The sequence below is a fragment of the Grampus griseus genome (genome assembly GCF_964374135.1).
Source record: "Grampus griseus genome assembly, chromosome: 6".
Classification (NCBI taxonomy): domain Eukaryota; kingdom Metazoa; phylum Chordata; class Mammalia; order Artiodactyla; family Delphinidae; genus Grampus; species Grampus griseus.
In genome coordinates, this window is record NC_139000.1 from 67,501,873 (window position 1) to 67,519,919 (window position 18,047).

At 44.8% G+C, this 18,047-nt stretch overlaps 1 protein-coding gene across 1 annotated transcript in view; it reads right to left on the reverse strand.

The window, feature by feature from the left end:
• Positions 1-6,306: 6,306 nt before the first annotated feature.
• Positions 6,307-18,047, reverse strand: part of SAXO1 (stabilizer of axonemal microtubules 1) — a 92,409-nt gene continuing 80,668 nt past the window's right edge. Inside the window, exon 4 of the mRNA XM_082656995.1 lies at positions 6,307-7,404. Coding sequence (XP_082513121.1) covers positions 6,401-7,404 — 1,004 coding nt within the window. The 3' untranslated portion in view covers positions 6,307-6,400. The remainder of the gene's footprint in view (positions 7,405-18,047) is intronic.

Below are 18,047 nucleotides of genomic sequence, written 5' to 3' on the forward strand. Positions count from 1 at the left end.
CTGTCACTGCTTTCTGTTCTAAATGTGTCTACTTCTAGCAGCAGAGTCTCTGACTCTTCTCTGGGCTAGTAAACCAGGTAAGAGAAGCTCTTTGGGAACTTTGTGTGTTTAAAAAAAAAAAAAGTGTGGATGACGGGCCAACATGCTGAGAGTGGGCGCTGCGTAAAGCACCTGAGTTTCCATACATGAATTGCATGTCAGTGACTTCGGCAGATTAAAAGCGGCGTATTTCCAGGTTCTTGCCTCAGTTTGGGACAGCTGAAGTTTCCAAATAACTGACCTCCAAATGTAGGAGATGTTACCATGCTTAGCCAAGAAAAGAGCCCCTCCAAGTCAACAGTAAGCATCGCGCCCTGCTTAGAAACTTCAAAATGAAAAAGGTTTGTTGGTTTTTTTTATGCCCAGGAGAGCCTATAGTCCAAAAAAATTCCATTTCTTAGTTTATACGTCATTCACTGGCATAGATGTCAAATTTCAGTCATTTTTTAGGTATTCTGTCTGTCTATAACTCTCAAGTAGCCGCTTGCCTGTTTTAAGGGGTATTTGTGGGCTCCCCTGTCCTATAACATGAAACGGATGGGGTATTGGGGACATCAGGGAAGAAACCAAGCTTCCCCCTTGTCGTTGAAAGAACAGCCTTGGTCCCGATGAGATGAGGCGTGCAGGCGGGCTGGCTGGTCTTGGGCACTAAAAGCCCAAGAAAATCAGTGTTTTAGATTCAACCACAGGAATGGAAAGTTCCTGAATCCTTTCAGTTAGCATCAAGCTGGGTTTGCTGCCACACTTCAATTGACGAGGAAAACCCATCAGTACGTCTCACGTCGGCATCCAACCCTGTGACCCAGAGGTACGGCTTAAAGAGGAGCCCAGCTTAGCACTGCCCTGATGCCTCTTCCAGAATCCAGAGCACGTGTTCTGAAAGGCTCCCCCAGGGCACCCCCAGTGTGGGGAGGAACCAAGCACCTGCTCAGCCAGCCATGTGGAAACTCTGAGCCTGCCTGGCCGAAGTAAACACCCCTGTCTGTCCCCACCCCTGGTGTTTATGCTCAGAAGGGCCTCTGTCCTCCACTTCACTTCAAGGCCTGAGGACCAGATGCGGGCCCGGGTGATGGCTGGGCAGGCCTGAAGAGCCAGGGGGCCATTTAAGCCTCAATTAGGACCTGTACACACCCCTCACCCGCCCTGCCCACTTCCTCTTGACAACTGCACAGCTGAAGAGCACTTTTGGAGGAAACGGATTGCTCAGCCCATCTTCATGGCCTAAATGACCAGATCCCAAAAAGGTGCGCCCCTCTGGGAAGGTTCTGCTGTGCCGATCCCATGGCCTTGGGGCACTTTGCTTCACTCCTGCATTAGAGGCAGAAGCATGGAGCGGGGTGGGGAGCACAGCTACTCTAACCATGTACATTACTGCAAACACTTTCAGGGCCGTGTGACTATGACGAAAAGGCGTCTGGACACAGAGCAGGGAGTGCTTGCTCCCCTGCCACCCCCAGCAAGGCCCTGGCCGGGACAGCTGCTCCCGGTGTCAGAACTGGGCTGTGATTTCCACTTAGTGGAGGGCTCTCCCTGAGCCCCCAGACCCTCCGCCATGAAATTGCTGGTGATGTCTGAAAGGGGTAGGAAGGAGGGTGACTGGGGCCGAGGACGGAGTGGGAGAGCACTGTCTGATGCCGTCTGCACAGCGTTGGGGAGTGGCCTGGGGCTCAGCGGGTAGTGGCCCAAGATCCAGGGCTCCCATCACTGCATACACTGGTTGGCCTGGCACTTATTCTACACCGACTGCCCAGGTTTGCCTTTCGGTCCCATAAGCGCTAAAAGTCACCCTCCACGTGTGCTTTCCAGTGGAGAAGACCCCACAGAAGTCCATTAGTGCGGCACCACCTTCAACAGGCCCTCTGCCCAGGCAAGTGCCTTCTCGCTACGTCACATACACCATTCAACTCTAATAAAGCAATAATGAAATTATGAAATACCACAGGCAAGAAGGCGGGAGGAGGGTCATCAGTGAACAAGGGTTTTCAAGAAAATGGAAGAAGATGGGAGGTAGATGGCAGAACGAGCGCAGAGCAAAGCCCAGAATAAAAATGCCGCAGGCGTGCTGGGGCTGATAGGGAGCAGGTCTGCCAGGCAGAACCCAGCAGGGGCTCAGGATTTGAAACAGCAGGTACCACAGAAAGCAGAGAGACAAACAGTGCTGAAAATGGGGACTGCCGAAAGAATCACTGACAATGGGCCCCACCTTCCCCAGCCTCTAGACACTGCCTGGCATAAGATCTCAAAGCCAAGCCAAAACAGGGGGGCCCATCTTCAAAGACTTTGACCCCTGTGAAAATGCAACAAGCAGGAAAACGGAGATCCTTCAAGCTATTCTTGGTGCTGTATTTATGTCATAATTGGGAAGCCAAGTCGAAAGACGGTTCCTGATCTTCAAAAAATACAAGTGATGTGCCAGGGTCTTTATCCACACAGGTGGCCCCACTGGAAGGTGAACCAGGGGATAAGGCGTTCCCTGGCCACCTAGCCTGCTGACACAGGGCTGCCCCGTACAAAGCACGGGCAGGAAGACACCATCGTCAGGAGTGGGACATCCCAGCAGATGCCCCCGGGCACCATATGCTACACCAGCAGACCACATCCACCCCACCCAGGGTCTCCACACCAACTAGTCCCACTATCTCCAGCCAATCAGCCTCATCCTGAGGCTCCGCCTTCCTTAAGCAGGATAGAGTTTGCCATCTTTGGGCTTTAAAAGCTCCACCTGTTTTCTTCTCCAGCGCCTCATCCTCAGAGCATATTGGATTCTGCACTGGAGCAGGTTCCCTGCTTGGCTGTAACTCTTCTTCGTGTTTGATTTCTGGTCTCTAATAATTTTTGTTTTATAACATGCTGAAAGCCTTGAAAACCCTGTGCTTTCGTAGGTGATTAAGCTCCCACATCATTCCCACAAATGAAAAATACATGAAATAAATTATAAATGTGTATTTCAAAAGAAGGCAACGTGTTTGAAGTCTTCCATCATTAGAGTTTGTTGCATAGGATGCTATGGGGTATTAGAGCAGCGTGTGCACGCATGTGCACGTGTTTTCACAGCTGCTAAAGAATCTTTCTCTCACAAACTCTTATATGGGAGTCCAATACACAGAACTGATTACAAGAAGCTACCATGGCAAAGCAGGGGAGGGGAATCAAGGCCCCATCTGCACAGCTCACCTTCTCTTTCCCTTCTCATGGCCCAAGTAACTTCTTAAAACGACATTTCCAGGGAGCACAGTTAGCAACCCTGCCTCGGAACAACTAAAAAAGTAAACTTAACTATATGAAAAAAAAGGAGGTACTTTAACTTTATAAAATATACAAAATTTAAAACATGAGCAGTTATCCTTACCTGCACACTTGTGAACACTGACCAATAAAATCACAGGTAAATTCAGCCAGGCGGAATTCAGCCATCACCACCACTGTCTTCACCACCACCGTCCTCATCCTCACCTATGTTTAATAAATTAAAGGTGAGCCAGGCCTGAGTGACTGAAACATACTCAATCATTCAATCCAAACAACAAAACCATGAGACCAGTATTGCTATTATCCACATTTTAAAGAATTTGACCAAGGTCCCATAGCTAGTGGGTGACAAGGGCCAAGATGTAAGCCCAGGTCTGCTGGACTCTCCTTGCACACTCTTAGTCATGGTGTTCCACTAGTACCCATAATAGCCACTTGTGTCCTTCTTTATGTGTTTTATGAATTTTTTTTACTTGTATTAACCACTTTCATAAGAAGGAAGACAGGTATCAGAGGGAGAGCCAACTCCTTAAGTCCTAAAGAGACAGGTAAGGCAGGGATGCCCTGGGTGGCTCATCTAGCCTGGGATCACCATGGAGGTGATCCCAAATGTACCAAAGGAAGGGCTCAGAGGAAACTTCTCACCCCAAGGGGACTCAGTGCTCCTGAATCAGCCAGGTCTGCACATCCTTCTTCAGCTTCTTCCCTTCCTACTCATCAGACACATTAGAAAAGCTTATTAGTTTTGATATAACCACACACTATCATATAACTATACTAAGAAGACGGGGGAGAGAAGGAAGGGATGTAAAAGAATTAATATTCCTAATCTACCAAAACAGACAATGTCTAAAATTGATAAGTCAGGGACTTCCCCCATGGTGCAGGGGTTAAGAATCCGCCTGCCAATGCAGGAGACAAGGGTTCGATCCCTGGTCTGGGAAGATCCCACATGCTGCGGAGCAACTAAGCCCGTGCACCACAACTACTGAGCCTGCGCTCTAGAGCCCGTGAGCCACAACTACTGAGCCCATGAGCCACAACTACTGAAGCCTGCGCCCTAGACCCCGTGCTCTGCAAAAAGAGATGGCACCCAATGAGAAGCCCACTCACCGCAACTAGAGAAAGCCCATGTGCAGCAGTGAAGACCCAATGCAGCCAAAAAAAATAAATAAAAATAGTGAGAAAATATTTTTTTAACTTTTTTTTCATTAAAAAATAAAATGGATGAATCAACAGACAGCAGTATATTATTTAGGAATCTGAAGGAAAATATTAGCAGAAACAGATCCAATAATTTACAATTGTTCTCTGGGGAAGTCACAGTAGAGGCCAAGGGGCAGCTACTTAAGAGACTGCTACATTTTTATAAGCATTTTAGCACCATTTGGTGTTTCAAATCAAATGCCAATATTTGATTTGTGAAAATGAAACAAAAATAATAAAACCTACCCTCCTAAGTGGTCTCCTTTAGCTTAATGGACTCCAGAAAGGAGTTCAGACAGAGACAGTGTGGTTTGATGTGGTTTGTGGAGCCATGCGATCTGAGCCACTGCAGATGGGGGGTGCCTGGTGTTGGGTGAACAGCCCTGGATCTTGAAACAGAAGACCTGGGTTCCAAGCCTGGCCTTGGTGCTCCAAGCTCTGTGGCTTTCCACAAGCTGCACAATCTCTCTCAGCTTCTTTACCACGTAAGGGCAGGCATCCAGACCTGATACAACCAAGAGGATTAAATAATATAGATCCCAACCCAGTGAAGCAAAGCTCGTGAGAAGAAAAGGGTGGGGACCTGAATGTCTGGGCCAGGCAGGTGAGAGCCATGGAAAGACAGACTTGGATAAGAGACACAGGTTTCTTGCCTGTGAACAGGCACTGAGCTGAAATTTCCCCTCTCCCCTCCACACTGTTCCCCAGTTCCCTGAGACCATGGAGTATATTTTAGGGTTCCACAGACTCAAAAGAGAGGTGGGTATCCCAGGTGTCAATCTGCATCCCTCTGTATGAGGCTCACCCAGACCCTGAATCCATCTGATCTTGGCCTGGGCCCTCCTGAACAAAGTCCCTCCTTGACTCTTCTGAATTAAAAAAAAAATCTCCAAACTACTTAGCCTTAGGATCAAACCTTAGGCCCCAAAGAGGAACCTCCAGCCCTTTCTCCAGGATAGGATCCAGCTCACCACTGTGTCAAGCCTTGTGAGAGGTCTGATCACAGCTGTCATTTTAGGACAAGCAGGTCCAGGAACCAGCCCAAGCTGAGGCCATTTTTTCCAGGTTCTGAGCATTTCAAAGAGCTCACAGCTCAAGGGCCAGCTGCCAACTGCCTGGTTGCCAAGGGTCCCTTTTTCCCCCTCCTCTCCCTGGACTCAGAGCCTGCGCTGGTTTGGGAGTGAGAGAGGTCTGGCAGGTCCATGCTTTCCTGGGACTGCCATAGAACCTCTTCCTACCCCTCCAACTCCCATGACCAGACCCACACCCATTGAGACAACACTGCTTGTGCTCATACGCCATGATGTAAAGAGGTAGAAAGATGCCCTGTGCAACAGCCCTGGGCAGAGAGAACCCAAAACAAGACTCCAGATCAGGCCCAAGGCACTCCCACTGGGACGCGGAGGCAATGAGAGAGTTAGGCTGAAATCTCCCCGAAGCTCACAAAGAACACAGCCTGCTCTCTGTGTAGACAGCATGTGGGGTGAACACGTGGACCTGCAGATTCGATCCCCCCAAAGTAAAGTTTATATTCTTTGGCACTTCATACTCGGCAAGGGTTAATCATAATGTCAATTAATACAATGATTAAATTAATAAAATACATCTGGATGGGAAAAAAAACCCTCAGAGACCAGCTTTGATTCCATGAGCACAAGGTAAAGGACCCAAGAGGGGAAGACAGCAGAAGGAGGGTTAAGGGGACTAATTACCCAGTGATTAAATGTCATTTTCCTTGAGTCAAGTGATTCTCATTTTATTCAAGTGTGCTGGAAACGATGGTGAAGATTTCTTTTTTTTCATTTTGGGGAATTCTTTTTTTTTTTTTTTTTTTTTTGTCCAACGAATAACTCAATCATCTGCTTTTAAAAGTAGTCTGCAATTTCTAAGTTACAATCTTTCAAAATCAAGCTGACACTGTCAACTCCTGCTGGTTAGGATTTTCTGAATCACCTACAGAAAGACGGCTGCTCGGCCGAGAGCCTGTCTGGGAAACTGGCCTGTATATTCTGTGCCCCAAAGCATCTGTTTTCTCAAAGATGTAGCCGGGAGGCTCAGGGTATGAAGCCAGGCACCTGCTCATTTTCTTAGGAGTAAAGCTGATGGTATATGTGGTCTGGCCCTCCACAGGGATATTCCGTCGGAGGCCAGACCAGGTGGGCTTACAGCTTTTGGTAGTGACGGGAGGGCAGGGCACATAGTGGGCTCGTGTGGTGGTCAGGTGGTCCAAGGGCTCGGTGGGACGTTTCAGCTGCGAGACGGGCTTGACTGGCTTGGTCTGCACGCCGACCCACTGCTTAAAGTCCTCTTTGGTCGTGGTGGAACTTTCAAAGCGGCCACCCTTCTTGACCGAGAGCACCGGTCGGCAGGACTGAGCTGGGGCACCCTTAGGGTACGTGTAGTGGGCCTGCACTGTTGTCAGAAGGTCCATCTTTTCTTCAGGAGCGACATAGGTGGCGGGAGCTTTGGAGAACATCCGGGGCGTTGGCCAAGCTTGGTACTTATCTCGAAATTCGCTGGTGTTAGAGAACGGCGTGTCTAGCACACTAGGCCTGGCTGGAGGTTTCAAGCTCTTGGCTGGCTCCCCCATCAGGCCCCGGTATGACTCGTTGTGAGTGGTAAGGCTTTCAAAGGGGATTTCACAGGGCTTGAACTTCTCCGGCTCATACACATAGCGTTTCTCCATGGGGTGGGCCACGTAGCTCATCTTGTAGTCTGTCAGATCCTCCAGGGGGATGTTACAGAGCCTGAGTGCGGCCGGAGGCTTACAGCTCTTGGTGTTCACCAGGCCCTTCATGGAGTAGTCATCCTGGTGTGTGGTTCGGCTATCAAACTTGGTTGACGCTGGCCGGTAGCTGTGTGGCACACGAAGCAGTTCTCGTCTTGGTTGGTTCCAGGGTAAATAATCAGCTGAAAATAAAGCAGAAGTGGTAATCACTCATAAATCCAGTCACTCAACCTGCATGTATTCCAAGAAGCCCCAAAGCCACAAGCCAATCTCCAGTGAGATGTTCCCTGAGACAAAGAACAGAGTAGATCCCTGCTACCACCTCAACCAAGGGCTTGGTGTTCCAACTTTGTGGTATCTGAGGGCTGCTGTGCGGAAGAGACAAATTTAGAGGAGTCTCATCATACCCACAAGGCTGCATGCAGGGATTTTAGAGCGTCCACAGCCGTGGGAGGATACAGGGAAGCGATTCCAACAGAGAAGTCCAACCGCTGGTTTACCCTGATCCAAGAACAGTTCCACTCCTCTAAGGGGAAGGTGGCCTCTGTGAATCAGCAAAGAGTGGCTGTGAAGGTGCAGGCAGGGCAGTGAGACAGGGGATTCACAACCCACCACTGCTGGGCCACCAGCCAGACCTACCAGGCCTCCCTGGTCATCCGTGGCGTGACAGCCATTAAGCCCCTATAATCTATGCAAATCAAATATGGCGCTCCAAGGGAATAAGGGCACTGTGTTGGCTAGCCAACTCGGAATCCACAGGGAATTCTCTTGCCTACAACTTTACAAAGAAAACGAAAGCAGCTTCCCAGGAGTCTTTGAGGTATATAGCCAACACCAGTGGAGTCCACAGGCACACTTTCTTTAAACAGCTTTCTTGAGGTATGATTTGTGTAACATAAAATAAAATGTACCATCCTTCATACACAATTCAATAACTTCTACAGAGTTGTGCAACTATCTATAATCAAAATCTAGTTATACTGAGTCACCTTGCTGTACAGCAGAAATTAACACAACATTGTAAATCAACTATACTTCAATAAAAAAATAAATTTAAAAAATCTATTTGTAGGTGGGAGGGAGGGAGACGCAAGAGGGAAGACATATGGGAACATATGTTTATGTATGACTGATTCACTTTGTTATAAAGCAGAAACTAACACACCATTGTAAAGCAATTATACCCCAATAAAGATGTTAAAAAAAAAATCTATTTGTAAAACATTTCCATCAACCCAAAAAATATCAATCAAGCCCATCTGCAATTTTCATTCCCATCCCTGGGCAACCATTTATCAGTTGTTGGTCTCTATAAATGTGCCTTTTTCTGGACATTTCCTATAAAGAGAATTGCACAGTAGGTAGTGTTTTGCATTGGCTTCATTCACTAAGCATGTAATGGAGGTTTATCCCTGTCATAGCATATATCAGTTCACTCCTTTTTATTGTTGAATAGTACTAGAGTATATGGATATACCAAATTTTGTTTATCCATTCATCAGTTGATGGGCATTTGAGTTGTTTTCACCTTTTGGCTATTATGAAAATTTCTGCTATGAACATTGATAGACAAGTATTTGTGTGGATATATCTTTTCATTTCTCTTACATAGACACCAAGAAGCAGAATTGATAGGTTATATGTTAAATCTATGTTTAACTTTTCAGGATACTGCAAACTCTTCCAAAGTGGGTGTGCCAGTTTACTTTCCTACCAGCAATGTATGAAGGTTCTCATTTCTCCACATCTTCAACACTTGTTATTATGGTTTGTTTTTTAATTATAGACATTCTGTAGTGGGTGTTTAGTGGTATCTCATCGTATTTTAATTTACATTTCCCTGATGACTAAAAATGTTCAGTATCTCTATATGTGCTTATTAGCCATTCATGTGTCTTTTTTGGTAAAATATCTACTCAAATCCTTTGCCCGTTTTTTAAAACAGTTGTTTGTCTTATTTTTGAGTTATAAGAGTTATTTGCATATTCTAGATACAAGTCCAATAGTAGATATGTGATTTGTAAATATTTTTTCCTGGTCTATCACTTATCATTTCATTTTCTTGCTGGTATCTCTTGAAGCACACAGGTTTTGAATTTTCATCAAGTTCAATTTTTCCCTATGTCTTAGCCTAAAAGATTTAAAATTTTACCTTTTACATTTAGGTCTCTAACACTTTTCGAGTTAATTTTTTAGTATGGCGTGAAGTAAGGTCTATGCTCACTTTTCTGCATGTGGATATTTAATATGTCAGCATCATTTGTCAAAAAGACAAATTTTCAGCTCTTTTGGTTTGATTTTTACATATAAAATTTAGGATCACTTTGCCAATTTCTGCAACAACAACAACAAGCCTGCTGGAATTTTGATAGGAATAGCATTAAATCTATAAATAAATTTGGGTGGAACTGTATCTTAACTGTATTGAATCTTCCAGTCTATGAACATGGACTATCGCTACCTGTTTCCATATTATTTCTCTCAGCACTATTTTGTACTTTTCAGCGTACAAGTCTTACATTTATTTTTTTTAACTTATTACAAATATTTTATTCATTTTGAGGCTATAATGAAAACTGTCCTTAATTTTGTTTTCAGATTTTCGATGCTAATATATATTTTTTCAATGCTAATTTTTATATATTGCTCTTCAACACTGACACACTGATGAATTCATTCTAGTAGGGTTTTTTTTGTGGATTCTTTAGGATTATCTTATCTGAGAATAAAGACAGATTTACTTCTTCCTTTCTAATCTAGATGCATTTATTTATTTGTTTTTCTTGCATTACTGCACTGGCTAGAACCTCAACTACAATGTTGAATAAAAGAGGTGAGAACTGCTATCCTAGCCATGTTCCCAATCTTAAGGGGAAAGCATTCAGTCTTTCCACATTCAGTATGATGTTAGCTATAGGGGTTTTTGTGGAAGCACTTTATCAGGCTGAGGAAGTTTCCTTCTATTCCTAGTTTCCTGAGAGCTTTTATGGGTATCAGATCTTGTCAAATGCTTTATCTGTGGCTTTCAATCATGTAGGTTTGTCTTTTACCTTATTAATATAGTATATTACATTAATTGATTTACTGATGTTAAACCAATCTTGCATTCCTGGAATAAACCCCACAGTTTCATAATTATTGGTTCTGTAGTTGTCTTTTAATTTAGAGAAAAGTATATATTTACCTATATAAGCAGTTTTATCAGTGCTCTTTATTCTTTGCATGGATTTGTGTTAACATTCAGTATTCTTTTCTTTTAGCCTGAAGGACTTCCTTTATTATTTCTTGTAAGGCAAGTCAGTGAGCTACAAATAAACTCAGTCTCTGTTTATCTGGGAATATATTTTCCCATCATTTTTTTTAATATCTTTATTGGAGTATAATTGCTTTACAATGGTGTGTTAGTGTCTGCTGTGTAACAAAGTGAATCAGCTATACATATACATATGTCCCCATATCTCTTCCCTCTTGCGTCTCCCTCCCACCCTCCCTATCCCACCCCTCTAGGTGGTCACAAAGCACTGAGCTGATCTCCCTGTGCTATGCAGCTGCTTCCCACTAGCTAGTTATTTTACATTGGGTGGTGTCTATATGTCCATGCCACTTTCTCACCTCGTTTCCCATCATTTTTGAAGCATAATCTTTAATAGTTATAGAATTCTTGGTTGACAGGATTTTTTTTCCTTTCAGTACTGTGAGTAGGTCACACCACTGTTTCTGATGAGAGGTTAGTTATTGTTGTCATTTCCCCGTATGTGATGAGTTGTTTCTCTTTTGCTCTTTTCCAAATCTTTGGCTTTCAACGGTTTGACTGTTATGTGAATAGGGGTGGATCTCTTTGCATCTCTTCTCTTTGGATTGTGCTTCTTGGATGTGCAGATTAATATTTTTCATCAAACTTAACAGTTTCGACAATTAAATACTTTTCTGCCCCTTCTTCTTCTGGGCCTCCCATTATCTGTCTGTTGGTACACTTAATGGTATCTCGCAAGTCTCTGAGTTCATTTTTCTCAATTTTTTCTCATTCTTCAGATTGGATAATCTCTACTGAGATCTCCATTTTCATGGATTCTTTCTTCTGTCAGCTCAAATCTGCTATTAAGCACCTCTAATGAATTTTTTTATTTTGATGACTGTCCTTCCCATTGCAGAGTTTTCATTCAATTATTTTTAGGATCTCCCTTTATAGTATTCTCTATTTGACTGGAAACTGTTTTTATATTTCCCTTTATTTCTTTAAACAGGGTTTCCTGTTGTTCTTCGAACGTATTTATAATAGCTACTTTGAAATATCTGTCTGCTAGGTCTAACATCTGGGCCTCTTCAGAGATAGTTTCTATTAACTGCTTTTTTCCTGGATCACACTTCCCTGTTTCTTTTTATGCCTCATCATTTTTTGTTAAAAACTCAACACTTTGGACAATATGCCTCAGCAACCCTGGATTCTGATCTTCCACCGGGAATAGTTTTTGCTGTTTGTTTAGTGACCTGCCTGCAGTAATTCTATAGAGACTTATCTCCCCTGCAACGTGCGGCCACTGATGTTTTTGCTGAGTGTTTTCTTTTTAATTGATTTTATTTTTAAGCCTAGGTTCCTAAGCGCCACCCTCTATCAGCATAGTTTAGCAATCAGCCTATGATTCACCAGAAGTTATACTTCATCACCTTAAGCCGCTAAGGCTTTCGCCATTTGCTAATGGATCCGTGTGTGGGTTGGAGAATAGAGTCAAAGATCAGGCAACTAACAAGTCTTCCCCGGCTTTTATTTTCTGCTGGGCTGTCTCTTGTCTCCTCTGCACATGCACTAGGCATCATATCCAGCCAGGAAAGATGAGTAAATAACTAGACCCTTTCTCTGATCTCTTGAGCCTGCACACTGCCTTGCCCATATGCACAGTCTTCCAGACCACCAGGAATACGTATGAGCTTATCAAGGCCTACTCTGTGTCTGTCTCATTCTCTGGATCTCTCTGGGAAATTTCTGACTCTTCTACTGGACTGCTGCTTGCTTCAAGTAGTACTGCAACCTCAGACTAACTGCACAAGTTGTCTTCCCTGGTTATTTTGCCATTCATATCACAATTTTTTTATGGGAATGCCTGCGTATGTACTTTACTCCAATCAGCCCCCACTGGCAGCAGAGCTGCTGGTTTTCACAGCCCAGCCTACCCAGGCAGAACCTACCACACAGAGGGAACTTGGGGGAGGGGTGATGGAAGCAGCCCCAGGATAAAACACCACACACCCCCACTGTTCATAACAAGGTTTAGTAGTTTTTCCTGAATAAATGGTTCACAATTTGTTGTATGCCTTTGGTTGATTTCCAGAGTCCTAAAATGATTGGTTTTTACTATTTTGTTCCTTTTTTGGGAAGAGAATTTGTCAGGCTCCTCACTCTACCACTCTGTAAGGCCTGACATACCCCACCCCCCAGGCACACTCTTAAGCTGATTTTAGGCTAATAATACTACCAACTATTTATTTTAAATTGGCTTCATTTTAATTGAAAATCTAATCTTTCTCCAAGAGCCATTAATGGCTCTATCAGCATCTTGAAAGCATTAGGGGGCCTTAGAGGGAACCATCTCGCTGAATATAAACCACATGTTTCCCCCTCAGACTTTAAGCCTCACTGAAATGGGGGCATCTACCTGTAGATGCCTACACACTGCCTCAAGGTGCCTGGGGGTGGGTAGGACAGGGTTTTCTGGCCCTCTTCTGGGATGGATGAAGTGTTACGAAAACAGGTTCCTAAACTGAAAGTTGCCTCATGTGATTTCTGATACCCAACAATACAGCTGAAACCACATTATTATCTAACCTCCTAACTTCCTCCACCCAGCATATGTTACAAAAAACCTCCACAGGACCCTGAAAACCTCAGAATTCCACATGACAAACTATTCACATGCCTGAAAAGCCACCAGTAAAAGCCCTTCAGGGCCAGAGTGTCATGTGTGTAATTGGCAAGAACCTCTTTAAAAGAGATTCCATTCAATAATGTGTCTTTAAAAAAAAAAACTTAGCTAAACCTGAAGCTGAGTATCAACTAATTACACTCTCAGTCTTTCCAATTGCACAGCGTTTTGAAAATGTCAAAATTACAACCAAATGCTACTGGAGCATATATTACTGGTGGTTTTCTGAAGCCCAGTAGAGGTGCTGGCCATAAGAGTAGTAAGAGAAAACTTTGAATATTTTTCCTATGGAACCAATAGTAAGCAGAGCATATAGACGTAATATAGATGCACCCATTGAAATACATATATTTAATGACCTTGGTCTTTGATTTCTATTTTCCCCTCCTTTGTAAGGAGAATCAATGTATGGCCACAAAACTATGAAGGTTGCTACGAAAAAGACTTAGGAAAGCAAATTTCCACAAGAGAAACAAGTCATCAAATGAGTGATAAACCAAGAGATAAGGCAAGGGTGTGGACCCTCAAAGATGCGTGAGGCTGTGCAGGACCAACCACAGGGCAGAGCAAACGTCATGGGTCTTCTCTAATCTTCACTCCTGCTCTTGGCCTGCACCCACAGAGTAACAGACCTGATGGGGATTTGCGCAAATCTAATGCCAAAAGGTGTCACCTGGAGCCCTCGTAAACGGTGATCCAGAACCATTCGTTCATTTATTCCCTCACTAAACACACCTTTGTTGCTGCATCTCCTGTGCTAAAAACTGTAAGTACGTGTTTGGCATTCAAGACCAAGTTTTGGAAGCCACTGTACCATAGAGGAGTCATGGAAAAAATAAACCACTGAGATTATATGATATGACAAGTATTATTCAAAGAACTAGTAAGACACACAGACTGCAAACTGACACCTATAGGTGAGTTCTCATGACAGATATGTTCTTTTGACTACAAACTGATTTGTTTCTTTTTAAACCTGAATTTCAGAGGAGAACTACGAAATCCACCCTCAAGTACATATGTAGCCAGAATAAAAGCAAAGGGTTGAGACTTCCCTGGTGGTACCGTGGTTAAGAATCTGCCTGCCAATGCAGGGGACACGGGTTCGATCCCCGGTCAGGGAAGATCCCACATGCCACAGAGCAACTAAGCTTGTGTGCCACAACTACTGAGCCTGTGCTCTAGAGCCAGCAAGCCACAGCTACTGGAGCCCGTGCACCACAACTACTGAAGCCCACACGCCTAGAGCCCGTGCTCCACGACAAGAGAAGCCACCACAATGAGAAGCCCACACACTGCAACGAAGAGTAGCCCACACTCACCGCAACTAGAGAAAGCCCATGTGCAGCAACAAAGACCCAACACAGCCAAAAATTCAAAAAAAAAAAAATCCGCCTGCCAATGAAGGGGACACGAGTTCAATCCCTGGGCCAGGAAGATCCCACATGCTGCAGAGCAACTAAGCCCATGCACCACGACTACTGAGCCTGCGTGCCACAACTACTGAGCCCACATGCTGCAACTACTGAAGCCCGCGCGCCTAGAGCCTGTGCTCCGCCACAAGAGAAACCACCATGATGAGAATCCCGTGCACCCCAGCGAAGAGTAGCCCCCACTCACCGCAACTAGAGAAAGCCCGTGCACGGCAACGAAGACCCAACACAGACAAAACTAAACTAAAAAAAACAAAGGGTCTAAGCCTGCCTGGTTCAGAAGAGTCCTGTTGCTACTTCACTGGTATACATTCATTAAATACGTGTAAGTAGATAGCAGTTAACAGGTGCCAGAAGTTTAAGAAAAATAAAAGAGAAGAAAATAAGGTTTTCTCAATCTTAACTTTCTCAGTAGGGAAAAGTCAGCCATGATTCAGTTTTAGCAGCGGAATACTATTCTCTGGTTTGCAGAGGGCAATTTGAGATGTAACTGTTTGGAGAAGGGGAGGAATATGGGAGAGCTGGAGGTAGGAGAGATTAAAACTTAAGTATTAGGATTGTTTTTTTTTTTTTTTTTTTTTTCTGTGTGTTGATTTTGAGGGGTGAGTATTTTGTGAGAGGAAGTGGGGGGACTTTCCTTAAAATAACACCACTAGGCTACTCCATCCTTGCCAACCCCTAAGGAAAGCAAGGAGCATTTCTCACCCCTAGACCTCTCCCTGCATGTAGGGCAAGGCGGGGAAGGAAAACTGAGCTGAGCAGGCAGTTGTTCTGAAGAATCTCTAACTATTCCAAGATGTGTAAATCCAGGCAGCCCACAGGGAGGATGTGGAAAGTAGAGGATGTAGCTGGATGAGCCCGACCAAGTCCCTGCCCCTCCCCCAGTGAAGGAAGTGCTCACGGCAGCTTTGTTTTTTCCTGGTTCTCAGCATCCATTTTTGGCCCTCCTGTAAACACTGGATGAAAAGGGAGACAAACGAGCCCTGCAGAGGCCTGAGTGCCATCCCACCGCATGCCTGGTTGCGCTGACCCCTTAGTAAAACATCTGCTATGGTGCCTGCTTTGTTGAGGGTAACAGGCAAAGAAAAAGATCCCTGCCCTCCAGGAGCTTGCAGTCTAGCCAAGGAGACAATGTTAAACAAAATTACAAAATGAATTACAAAACAAGCGAGCACAAGACACTCTTAGAGCACCTAACAGGGTGTGTTTGGTCTGACATGAGGGAAGGTCTGGGACTCCCTCTGAAGGCGTGATCCTTCTGCCACTCGTTGAAGGATGATGCTGGACAGGAGACAGGAGGACAGCTCTCTAAAGAGGGAAGAGCAGTGCAAAATGCCCTGAGACAGAAAAGAACTAGAGCAAAGGAACTGAAAGAAGTTCCTGTGGTCGGAGCAGAGGGGCTCAGGGAGAAGGAACCAAATCTGCAAGGAAGCAGAGGATTTTATCCTAAGAACCATAATAATTACTTAAGGAGTTTTAGGCAGAGGTCACGTCATCTGCAAAAGCCCTCTCTGCTTCCATTCTGTGGATAGTGGAGATGAGCTGACAAGGTCGGAGCGACGCTCAGGCACATGTCCAGGTGTAGACATGGAGAAGACAGGGTTCGGTTGCTGCTAGGAGGAAGCAACCGCAGGACAGAAGAGAGAGGGAGTAGGAGACGGGCTGCAGTGATATAATGTGGAATAGGCTGTCTGATGACAGCACAGGCGGGGCTGATGCTGAGAAGGAAGGCTGAGGCGTCAGTGGGCTGGAGATCCCAGTGAGGCCAAGGACTGTCAAGGTGGGCGTAAATAGGGGAGCAAGCCAGAAGGACCCGGTGGTGGAGGGCACGAAGGTGGAGCCATGCAGGGGTACGACGACATCCAGAATGTGGCTTGGCAGAAGGCAGCTACAGAAGAGTGGAAGAGGATGACACTGAAGGTAAGAAAGTAAAAGGACACACACACACACACACACACACACACACACACATACACACACACACACACACAAAAAGAAAAAGCAGAGGAGCTCAGCCACATGCAGAATCTTCAAGAATAATAGATCTAGAGCTCCTGGAAGGGCTTCAGGAAGATTCCTACAACCCCTCAAGCCTCCCCACCTCCCCTCGGCTAAGTGTTTGGCATGGCTAAGTAAAAGCCATTATCATCACGATCACATAGACACCCACAGACATGTGACAGGAACAGTTTAGCACATACTTTTAAGGCAGCCACGTGCATCGTAAGCAGCAAAGTTAATGGTCACAAAGCGGGCCTCCATCCTCATGGTCTCAGCCCTGTGGCTCGTGCTGCACGGAGAGAGCGACACGCTGCCTGCGCTACCACACCCGCCACTCCACACCCTGTCTCTCCTACTAGACTGTAAAGTCAAGGGCAGGTCACAGTTCCCAATACCATGCCTGGGATGCAGGAGGTGCTCAATGAAGAATGCAATCGTCCCATTAAAATGAAGTTCAAACCTGGCAAAAGTAATTTATGAAGTTAAAAGTCAGCATAATGGTTCTATACTGGGTGGAAATGGTAACTGGAAGGGAGTATCAATGCTATATGTCTTGATCTGCATCCTGTTTCCACGTGTATTTACTCAAAATTCACTGGTCTGTATCATTATGTATTTGCGCATTTTTCCTGTATGTTACGTTTTCATAATTTTTTTAATGAACCAATCCATCAGTCAGTGGTGGAACTCAACTAAGCCTAAACTTGAAATGCTTCCCTCATATAGGATGGGAACGGCAAGCTGAGGCAGGGGTTGGCAGATATTTTCTGTAAGCGGCCAGATATTAAATGTGTTAGCCCTCGCATGCCATACGGTCTCTGTCTCAGCCCCTCAGCTTTGCTGCTGTAGCACAAACGTAGCCATAGATAACAGAGAAACCAGATGGGTGTGGCTGTGTTCCAGCAAAACACAGCCATGACACTGAACTTTGAATTTCACTTACTATTCACATGTTCTAAAGTAATAGTCTTTTTCTCATTTTTTTTAAGCATTCAAAAATTTAAAAAGCATTCTTAGCTCTCTAGCTGTACAGAAACAGGCTTCAGGCCAGATTTGGCCACAAAAAGTACTCTGCCCAGCACTATTTACAATAGCCAGGACATGGAAGCAACCTAAGTGTCCCTCGACAGATGAATGGATAAAGAAGATGTGGCACATATATATAATGGAATATTACTCAGCCATAGAAAGGAACGAAACTGAGTTATTTGTAGTGAGGTGGATGGACCTAGAGTCTGTCATACAGAGTGAAGTAAGTCAGAAAGAGAAAAACAAACACCATATGCTAACATAGGTATATGGAATCAAAAAAAAAAAAAAGACGTTTCTGAAGATCCTAGGGTCAGGACAGGAATATAGACGCAGACGAAGAGGATGGACTTGAGGACACGTCCTCAAGTATTTTACACTACCAAATGTAAAACAGGTAGCTAGTGGGAAGCAGCCGCATAGCACAGGGAGATCAGCTCGGTG